The sequence below is a fragment of the Cheilinus undulatus genome, linkage group 3 (assembly GCF_018320785.1).
Source record: "Cheilinus undulatus linkage group 3, ASM1832078v1, whole genome shotgun sequence".
Classification (NCBI taxonomy): domain Eukaryota; kingdom Metazoa; phylum Chordata; class Actinopteri; order Labriformes; family Labridae; genus Cheilinus; species Cheilinus undulatus.
This window is the reverse complement of record NC_054867.1, coordinates 49,603,370-49,614,572: the sequence shown is the minus strand read 5'-3', so window position 1 is coordinate 49,614,572 and position 11,203 is coordinate 49,603,370. Positions and strand designations below refer to the sequence as shown.

The following is an 11,203-nucleotide window of genomic DNA, read 5'->3' as shown; positions in this document are numbered from 1 at the left end:
TAAGGCATATGTTCGGTTTTTATGTTCAGCTGATAAAAGAAAGATCTAATTAATTATAGGCTTTGTAATTAATGAATTGCAGTAAATCGCATATTTCGATCATTTGAGAAAGACTGCATCAAAAGGCTTAGATAAGAATAAAGTATCTGATGCAATATTTTAGATTAAGACAGATTTGATATGATTCCAGGAAGGAAATTCGTAAGTCCGTGTATTACACCATGTAATGACAAATATCCTCATTTTAAACAGTTGCAACATTTAAGAGCACATGTTAAAGCAGTCAGGCAGTTACAATAGGCTTCTTTGGCGTTGCGCAAACTGCTTTATTTTGAAACTACTTTTGATTTAGTTCCTTTTAACAGCCTGGGTTTAACTTTTGTTATTATCGGTTTTGAATAAAAACAGTATATTTACGTCTTTCTTCCACTTTCGCTTTTCTCAGCGTTCAATATTGAAACATAAAGACACTCCCGTGTGTGTTCGGTTATTCTTTCAACAGTCTGTGGATCGGTTTCATGTGTGTTTTCTGACGACTGATCGGCTCAGGATTGCAACATCGAAGTTCCGCCCTGGTCAGTGACGTCACCGCGGGTGGAAACGCCGTAACCAAACAGAGTTGGCGTCAGTCCTCAGTCCGGCTCTTCTGGGTAGAGAGAGCCCGAAAGTTCTGGAGTAGGAGCGGAGAACGAGCCGACTGGGGGTCAGAGTGGATTTAAACCGAAACAAAAGTAACTGAAATAACGGAAATTAACCTCAGTCAGAAGCACAGGAAGACTCGGTTTGACTCGGCTTTGTTCGCTCCAGCTCCGGATTTACAACGTAAATACGCTCTTTTTTAAAAAAAAATGTTAACACTTTTATTTTGTTTAACTTGATTTTACATTTTTTTGTTCAGTCCTTTTTCATTCCAACTTAAGAAGAAGAGCAACACCTGACAGCTGACTGACGAAAGTTGCGCAACCGACACGACAACAATATCGAGACAAAGACGTCACCAACGTACAGTTCGCTCCAGTCCTCCCAGTGTCAGCACGTCTACTGGTCTCCCTCCGTGTTTAAACTTTTACAAAGTCTTATTTTATGGACTTCTACTTCACTTAAAACTGGCACAAGCGGTAAAAACAGCTTCACTTCGACTTTAACGGTTTTTACTGGATTTACTGGTTTCCTGTTGAGCATCAGTTCGGACCAGTTCGTCTAAAAACACAAGGTAAGCTACAGCAGTGATGAAGAAAGTACTTTTGAATACATTTTTAAAGTTCCCTTTTTATAATTTGAGGCGTTTAACTCATAATTTAACGAGGCAGCCTGAGAATGTACTGTGAAGGCTACCTAATGCAACATTGCACGTCTACAGTTGGCTTAACATTGTCATAAGGTTGTCCAGTACTTTTTTGATATAGCGGTTTTTAAAATGGCACAATTTCCTTTCTTAACAAGATAATAGAAAGTAGTCCAACGACAGGTACCGAAACAGTGATAAATGACAGCTACTCCATATAATAGGTGCATAGGAGAGGAATTAACTAATCAAAATTGCAGGTAAACGTCGTCAAACTCTCTAAAATTGCTCAAAAACGTTGGCTACGTTGGTCTTTGTGCAGTACAGGTATGATAGAATTCCCCGGCCATTTTTAGTATATAAAAACAAGAAACGACCCAGTATTTGGTACCTCAGCCTTCAGTTTTTCTTACCATTGTACAGAGACAGGTTGGCTGCAAGCATTGCATCATACTGAGGGGTTTGAAATTCTGGTGTCATGACCACCTTAATATTTATGATTTATGGTATATTTATGTCTATTCTATGACTTTTATTAATGCTTTGAGATATGACAACATCCTTATGTTGCATCTTTTCGAGGTGGAGTACATTAGGGAAAAGTTTTTGTAGTTTTATCTACAAAAATGTCAATTTTTAAGTCTGCCAGTTTAAATTGGAATTTAAAACTTCATCTTTAACATTTCCAACCTATTCAGTTTAATCAACCTTATTAACCTCTTGTAGGACATTTGGTTCAGGGCAGCTTGTGCCTTAAATACAAAAACTATATGATTTATACAAAAGAGCTAAGAGAAAAAGCAATGAAATATGATATCAGGGTTCCTGTAGAGAGTCTTAGAAAGTCTTGAATTGCACAATTGAAATTTAAGGCTGTAAAAAAGTCTCAAAAGTCAGATTTTGACCTTAAATTTTAGAAGGCACTTTGACTAAGGCATTTCCTTATTCAATAAAGCCATGTATTTACTATTTTACACATCTTTCTGCGGAAATTGTTGCATGAATATTCTCCAGAATTCAGGGAATTGTCTGTTCCAAATTTCCTGTGGGAGGATCCCAGACCCTCTCTGATTTCATCAGACTCACTGTGAGTAAATACACTCTTTACTGTGGTAAAACCTACTTAAAATCTGTGCAGCCCAGCCTTATTTTACCAGATCCTACCTGACAAAAAGTTTAATTCTGCTTTTGAATAGTTAAGCTGTATAGAATCCGCTGATAAATCTCACCATAAGGCATACTGATACAGTCAAGGCATTAAATGTGCCAGTAATAATCAAATTTGGGCATTTATCACCAAAGAATTTCTTTGTACTATGCTATTTAACACTTCAAAAACACTTTTAATAAATAAAAAAAAAGTCTGTCCTAATTTTCCTGTAATTGTTGAGAGTTTCTCATGCCAAAAATGGTATTTATTTTCCTCAGTGCAGGTCTTTAAATGGTCTTGAATATGATTTTAAAAGCATGTGGGAATCCTGTGATATGCATAATATTCAGTAATGATTTACAGACTGATTCATTTTAAAAACTGAGGAACAATTAGGATGAAATTTTAACAATAGGCAATTAATAATTGTAGTGAAGTTAAAAGTGTAATATGAATCTCTGAAATTTAGTAAACATGTTAAAGGAGGGAGAAATAGAATCACTAACAGTTCCTTTTCTGAAGCGCTCCTCTAAATGAATGTAAGTACAGTAGATGTTTTAGCCTGAGGACAGCAGCTGGTGAGTTCTGAGCTCATTATAAATTCAAACAGGGTTGACTATTAGCACCAAAGTTCAGTCTTTATCTCACTAATCATACTCAATAATTTCCTCAGCAACTATTTTTATTATTGCATCAGCTGATGGAGCGAGCTCGTGAGATGTGTTTGCTGACTTAGCAGGACTTTTAGTTTCAGTATGATTCATTCAAAGGGCTGTGAAAGGAAATGGGAGATGTCATTGTGCTAGGACTGTTGGGTCCACAGTGATACACACTACAGTTAAAAGTCAGTGCAAAGGACTAGAAGACGTGTGCAGATTTTACTGAATCTGAGAGAAGTGTAGGTACAGCTCAAGGTGAATTACTTGCATTATACCACTTGAAAATGCTTAATTAGTCCAAGCAATCAAATATTAGTGCATTCAAATTAAAGTTTGAGGGGCAGAACCAGGATAAAAAAAGGGTGTCTAAATCTGATAAAGTGCTGTGACATTTTAAGTAGACTTTAAAAGTGTTTGTGACAGTCTGATAAGACTCCATGATATGCACTACCCAGCCTCTTCATAAGGTACACCTGCGAAACTGCTTGTTAATGCAAATATCTAATCAGCCAATCACATGGCAGCAATCTAGGCATGTAGACATGGCCAAAACAAGCTGCCGAAGTTTAAGTTTAGCATCAGAATGAGGAAGAAGGTTGGATTAAGAGACTTTGGACATAGGTTTTCATGTTGTTTATACCAATGTCTGACCCGGACATTTGGATTTTCCTACAGAAACTGAGACTGATCAGACCAGGTGACATTATCAAGTCTTCTAAAGTCCAGTCTTGGTGAGCCTGTGTGAATTATAGCCTCAATTTTTCATTCTTTGCTGGTAAGAGAGACATCTGGTGTGGTCTTCTGCTGCTGCAGCCCGTCTGCTTCAAGGTCCATCAAGCATGGCATGTTTTAAGTCGCTTCAGCCACCTTTGTTCCCCTTTCTGATGCTCGGTTTGAACTTAATCACATCATCTTTTACATACCTGAATGCATGCAATGTGATTTTCTGATTAGATATCAGGGTTCAGCTGAACAGGTGTACCTAATAAAGTGATCGGTGAGTGTAAGGAGGAGGTAACATGCAGGGAACTGTGACATACTGAGGAGTTAAACAAGGTCAAAAGTGGGAATAATGTTTAGTGCTAAAGTATTGTATGAAAGCCAGATAACATCAACAATATCTAAATAGTTAATTGTTTTTATTTTATATTTTGATATTTTTGGTTTAAAATTGAAAAAAGAAAAGCACATTTGTAAAGGGATTTTCTAGACCTAAAGCTCCAGATACAGAGTTAAAAATGAATATATAACCTTGGAAGGCACATTGACATCAAAAATCCTTTAAAAATGTCTGATTTGAGCTTCTTTAATGTGAATATTTTCACGTTTTCTTTGTCCTTCTTTGGCTGCAAGCTCCAAAGGTTGTATTTTTATGTTTTTCCTAGACATAAACTTATTTTCACACAATCTTGGACCATGTGAAGTTGTGATGAACTTTTATTGCTGGTTTCAGATAGACTTTTATTGCTGATAGCTGCAAATTGCCACTGTTTTATACACACAGACAGGTTTCAACAGGGGTCAGTGCCCTGATCTCATAATGAAAGTAAAAGTTTTTAAGTCTCTACAAATAAAAGTAAATGAGTAACTAGGGATAAATAAAGCTAAGAGCGTGTTTTCAATAGATTTCGTTCTGCTTCATGTTTGTTTATTTTCACCGTCTGATCTCTGATTGTGAAACGGCAGAAAGTGATGGAGAAATCTTTGGCAAATAGCTGACGAGATGAGACATCAAACAGCACTGATTCACTGAACGTGTGTGTGTGTGTGTGTGTGTGTTAGGGGTGACGCTGCCGTGGTGACATTGTGACTCAGGGTGTTTCACCAGAGTGAAAGCAGCGTTGGCTAACAGCAGGTTTCCACACAGTGTCACCACCGAGGCCGTGGGCTCTGGAATACTTTGTTCCAAAGCCACACGTCTATCCTCCCTCTGCCCCTGTGTGCCTGTGTCTGTGTGGTAGGTGTTGACTGTATTTAAAGCCTGTTTAAACTATAAACTGTTGTGTTCTGATGCAACGATCTGAAAGCTGAAGCGTCTGTCAGCTTACAGGAAGTTTCATCATGAAGCCTATAGACGTGTTAACATGTGAGCAGCAGAGACGCGCAACACACAGAGATGTGATAATAATATTATTCTTATTACAGTATGAGAAAATTACACCCAGGACGGTTTCAAGCTAAAAGGAGGCTGTGCTGCAGTGTCACCAGGAGAGGGCGCTGAAAAGCAGGAATAAAACCAGGAGTGTAATTTAATCTGTCTCCAGCTTAACCTGCTTAAAATGTACAACAATAATCACCTTAATGCAGCAAATGGAGATAAGACAGGCCAGTCTGAAGTGGTTTTGTCAGTATTTTCTAATCAGAATGTTTGAGATGACAGTATAAAATTGCTGTGAAGCCCTGAGGGTCTGCAGCCCTCTTTTTGGCATCTCAAAGCCTTACATCAGTTTTAAGTGCATCATTGTTTGGTTTAATAATACGTTCTTTATAGTGTTTTTTGTTTCATCCAGTTAAAAATATGCAAACTCCACAAAAATGAAAAGACAAATCAAACAGTGCAATATTTCACAGCACAAGAGCCAGATGTTCCCAGAGGAGTTGGTGGAGAACAAAAATAGAGCATAAAGAGAGGGAGAAGTTGATTTAATTAATAAAGTGTCCACTCCACATGAAAAGCCCTGCCCTCCTTATTTACAGTTTCTAGAATATACAGAATCTCTTATCCCTTTTCTCATTTGAAACAACTGAAGAACACTGCTTTTCGACTAATTTTCACTAAATTTAACCAATTTGACTTTTATAAACATGGCCTCAGTGAAGCAATAAAGACAGTTACAGCAGGGTGTATGAGGATAGCTATGACTCTCTTAAAATTTGTTAAAATGATTGAAAATATTGCTTTTATGCTTGGATAATAAACTGCAGGTCAGCTGTTTTGCAGCACACCAAGTGCTTGTTTTGCAAAAGAGGTGAACAAGAGTCTAATTTGCCATACTTTAGCTAACTGATGGTGACAAAATTCATGCTGCCAGAGTTAAAAAAAAACAAAAAACAAAAACATACCAGTAAGTTTAAGTCAGAGCCACTCAACACCACCAGAAGATCAACTATTGATTTTTTCTGACCTTCTTTGATATTTAATTCCGACTCTTGGTTGGTTGAATTGCCAGTTTGGTTGTCAGCAGAGTTAAATCTGAAATAGCCATTTTTCATAATTGACCTTTGGTTTAGGATGGTGGTTCTCAACAGGTCCAGCCTCAGGACCCACTAACAACTCCTACCTGAAAAATCACTACCCAAATTTCCCACATCAGCAGGTTTTGGAAGGATGTTTTAATTAACCCAATGTTGTTTCTTGTCTCCTCCAATCACAGATGAGCATGGGCGTGGCCACAGCGAGGTCTCAGCAGTGTCTGAAGAGATTACTGGATGAACCCCAGGAAAATCTACCCAAATGTAAAGTTCCCCGCTTGGCTTTACCTCCTCCAACCGCAGGTGTACCACAACGCCCCAGGTCCAGAAGCCCCACCCCCAAGTCTGACCAGAGCCAATCTCCAACCAGGGTTGGACCTTACATCCTGTATGAGCGCTGTGAGGGGGAGGAGACTTATAGAGCCTCGCACTCACAGACAGAACAGCAATACACCTGCCAGGTAATGTAACCAGCACCGCAAAGACTGCAAAAAAATAACAGTTGCAAAAAATACTACCTTAAATTTGATTTATTATGCTAAAAATATTTAAAAACTTAAAATATTACTTATGATGTTGCCGAAAATGCCCGTGTTACTGCTGATATCATGACTGATACCCCTTAAACTGCAAAAACAAAACATTCTTGATCCTGATGCAGTGATTTTGTTATGCAAATGCAAAAAATTCAGCTGCTCCTGCTAATGCTAGTTTTTACACTGTTGGAAATCCTTAAAATATTTCAGATACACGTTTATCGTTAAAAGTCTTGCCTATCCTCTTGTGATAATTCTAGGTGATTCCGCTTCGTGGTTACCAGGAGCGATTGGCTGCCTATGCCCGTGTCGGTCACCATGCCAACATCTGTGGCCTGCAGGACGTTGTAATTGGACAGGACAGCGTCTATGTCTTCCTGCCTGGTCATCATGGAGACATGCACGCGTACGTAAGAAACAGGAAGCGTCTGGGTGAAGAGGAGGCGGGGCATCTGTTCTCTCAGATGCTGAGCGCTGTGGCACACTGTCATCAACATGGAGTCGTACTAAGAGACCTGAAGCTCCGCAGATTTGTCTTCACTGATAAATACAGGTGAGTTATAAAGAAACTACGACACTGCATAAGAAACAATATAAGACAGTGGTTATGGTTGTTAAACCTGAGGACCCACCAGCTCCTCCTTGATGAGAAATTGCAACGGAAAATTTCCAAAACATTTTAACCACTCAAATGTATCTGATGAAAAATGTTGCCGTTTGGAGCTTATATGGAATAAAACATAAGATTTAACCAAGAGACAACAAAATGGACATGTTCAAAAGTGCATCACTACAGGAGCTCTAAGAAAATACATGCATAATGGTGCATTTTACTTAACTCCAATTTCCTGTAAACTTTGGAGGTTTTCTGCAGTGTTTGTACTTGTGGTCTTCTTTCATAAATAGCCATTAATATTTGTGTTACTGTGTTTTATAACAACTTTAAGAGCGCCTCTAAAAGAAGAAAACAATACTAAAATAAAATACCATAACTTTCCCAACTACACCTTCAGGATACAATCTCAAATACTCCATATAGTCCTGCAGACTGAAGATGTGATCTGTGATGTTTTCTCTCCACAGAACTTGTTTGGCTCTGCTCGGCCTCAACGACTGCGTCCTCCTCCACGGTAAAAACGAAGACGACTCTCTGACAGACAGACACGGCTGCCCCGCCTATGTGAGCCCTGAGCTGCTGACCAATGGGAAAGGCTCTTACTCAGGCCGTGCCGCAGACATCTGGAGCCTGGGCGTGTCTCTGTACACCATGCTGATTGGACGCTACCCATTTCAGGACACTCAGCCCGCAGCACTGTTTGCCAAGATCCGCCGCGGCGCCTTTAGCCTGCCTGATTGGCTGTCACCACAAGCAAAGTGTCTGATTGGCTGCATGCTGAGGAAGTCGCCTGCGGAGAGGTTACAGGCGTCGGAGTTGCAAATGCACCCGTGGCTGACCAATCGGTGCACGCAGCATCAAAACACACAAAAGACTCAACGCAGCTCCCATAAAACACCACATAACAAAGATGAGGACGAGGACGACCAGGTGGTGCCAACGTGGACTGAAAAACACTAACATATGTTTGTGAGGTTTATGTTTGTGAAGACATGCACTTATAAAAGATCACTTCTTAACCACACAACTAAAAAGTGATGAAGGTATTCAGAATAGTGTTGTTATAAGTTAATTAGCACTTTAGGCCCCCCCAACTTGCATGAATATACACCTTAGACCCTGAAAAACCCGGAGGAATCATCATGCGGGCCTGGTTGTTCACAGTAGGATCAAGTCTTGAAGTTTGATTGTTTAGAATTAAAACAAAGGAGCAAAATGTAGTTAAATAAAATGAAATGGGACATTAAAAGGAGCAGTTGCATCCTTATGTTGCATTACTGTGGTAACATGATGATACAAAGTTCTTCTGCCACACTATTGTAGCGAAACACAGTTCACAACATTGCATGCTCATTTAAAGCAGCTATTAGAAATTTCCACTTTGTGTAGATTTGGCACCCCCTGTGGACAAAGTATACAGTATTAATCCTTCTTTAAAACACTGGAAATCCAGATTAGGTCATCCTAGAAAAATCTGCGATTTGATTTGGTTTATTCTCAACAGTTTCTCTTTGAACAACCTTAAAAAAACAAGTTTGATTGCATGATCCTTGGTAGAAAAAATGCATTCCTATCTGGATCTTTATAATCCAGATTAAACCCTTTAAAACAACCAGGCCATGATGACAATGGTCATAACAACGGTGCAGTTTTAGCTGAGAGTGTGATTTTAGTCAAGGCTAGAAAATGTTGACAATCACTGTTTTATTTTTTTCAGTTAAACTATTTCAGTCCTGCAGGTGTAGGAATGTTGTGCAATGTTAGTCGTAACTCAAATCTGAGTATCTGATCCACTTCCTGGAAAGAAGGAATGGTAATCTTAAACTCACTAAAAATGTCTACTCTCCAGTCCAAAAGCTCAAACATGTCTTCACAAAACTAGACAAGCATTAACAGACAAACACATTTCCAAAACAGTCTGATCCTGGATTACTTGACCCCGACCCTCAGGTGCCTTTCACTCACTGTAGCTGTGTCGCCATTCAAGCCCCGCCTCTTTTTAAGTGCATGACTAATGGGAGTCAGTGGCTCTACATGGAATCCAGAAGTCAGTTTAAACAAACTACATGCGGGGTTTTTTCGGTAATTTTTGTAAGTAAATGTGGAGAATTTCCCTCTTGCAAAGGAGTTGCAGCTCCATGCCAAACTAATGATTCACACATCCTCATTGATCGAGTTTAACCTTACATTTAAAACGTTTTAGATTGAATAGGCTGACAAAGATGCCCTAAATGTGCAGATGGATGTTTTTAAATTATTTGAAGGAGGCAGAGCTTGAATTGCGGCATAGTTTCTTCCTCAGTGTTTACGCTTTCTGGTTGCTCTTTAAAATTTGAAGTGAAGGATCAGTGTTTTTAAGTTTGCAGATATCTTTCAGAAACATTTTTTTTTTTTTTTTAATTAATTAAATACAAAAGTGATGTTATGCTGTAAATTCACCTTCAGTCAGACACAGTTCACTGTTCAATAGAAGCCAAATTATGCAATTTTTAGGCCAGTTATCTCAGGATTCAGACTTTATTTACTGTCCTGCCTATGTTTTTACTTTTTCCTGCAACAGCAGCTGCTTCTAGGTTTAAAATAGTTAAAAAAGATCCTGTGATGTTACATTTTCTTTTTCCTCATGCCTATTATAATCCTGATAAAGTTCAAACAGGTTTAATTGAGATACTTCACTGTCTGCTGATAGACAAAAGCACTGAAATGTTCATTAGCAGGAGTGTAAGTGACATTTTTTGCTAAATTTGTGAGTTTTTATTCCACTTAAACTAGACCAGGGTAAAGGCTCTTCATTAAGCACAAAGTTTGGATCCTAAGTAAACAGTGAAGTTGTATTTTTGAGATAACTGGTCTAAAATTATCAGTTTCTGTTTATTTGACTGATCATAATGCATTAGACCTGCAGCCAGCTAACAGGATGCCTTCTTCTGAACTTGTCATACAGACCTCATGTACAATCTGAGAAGAAATAAAGATGTTTTACAAAATCTTCTGCTTCTGGACTGTTATGTTTGTTTCAAAGATGGTTCAGTGGACTTCTTATCTGAGCCAAATCCAGGAAGAAAGAAACATGAGCACACCAGTCACTTGTAACACTTTTATAAGGCGCAAAAAAGTAACATTTTACATGCATCAACACACGAGTCCTTTGCACCTTATAAAACTGCAAAAAGTGACTCAAGTGTTTCTTTTTTTTTTTTTTTTTTTTTTAACATTTCAGGTCCCTTTCTGAGAGCACAGACACCCACTTAGAGAAGTGGGCTGAAGCCTAAGAGGCTCCCTGTTTAGTTTTTTTTTTTTAATGGATTTGGGTGTTTTTTTTTTTTTTTTTTTTTAGATATCTAGAATAGACCTGCAGTGTCTTCCACTTCCTCTTGTACCCACTGCTGACTTAAGACAACTGGAACCACCATGTGGTGATAATAAGCCTCTTTAAGGTTTACAATAGCCGGACAGTGACGGCACAGTGGTGGATCATGAATGTCAGGCCCAAGGACCCTGATCACTGACCTCCAAATTGAGTCACATTTGTGAACTATTTGCATGTAAACAGACCTTCAGAGATCAGTTTTGAGAACCATGCAGTATCACTAAACATAAAGATGTGATAGTCATTCACATTTCCAGGAAGTCTGGAGCAGGTTTTCTTGCAAAAATCAAACTACTGCCTGGTGCTTCAATACCTTGCCTGACATACTTATTAGTATTGATAGTACAGTTGTATGTGAAGAAGAAGGGCTGAGGTGTTTGATGTTGTAATTTAGC

At 38.7% G+C, this 11,203-nt stretch overlaps 1 protein-coding gene across 3 annotated transcripts; it reads left to right on the top strand.

Moving 5' to 3' along the window:
- Positions 1–615: 615 nt before the first annotated feature.
- trib3 (tribbles pseudokinase 3) lies at positions 616–10,425 on the top strand. Of its 3 annotated transcripts, none has more exons than XM_041782943.1 (4): positions 616–1,213; positions 6,469–6,747; positions 7,083–7,375; positions 7,906–10,425. In XM_041782943.1, the coding sequence occupies exons 2-4, from the start codon at positions 6,469–6,471 to the stop codon at positions 8,396–8,398; spliced, it is 1,065 nt and encodes a 354-aa protein (XP_041638877.1). In that variant the 5' UTR covers positions 616–1,213; the 3' UTR covers positions 8,399–10,425. The 3 variants fall into 3 exon arrangements, with proteins under 3 accessions (XP_041638877.1, XP_041638878.1, XP_041638876.1); XM_041782944.1 differs by lacking the exon at positions 616–1,213 and adding an exon at positions 3,472–3,791; XM_041782942.1 differs by lacking the exon at positions 616–1,213 and adding an exon at positions 3,473–3,825.
- Positions 10,426–11,203: the final 778 nt, after the last annotated feature.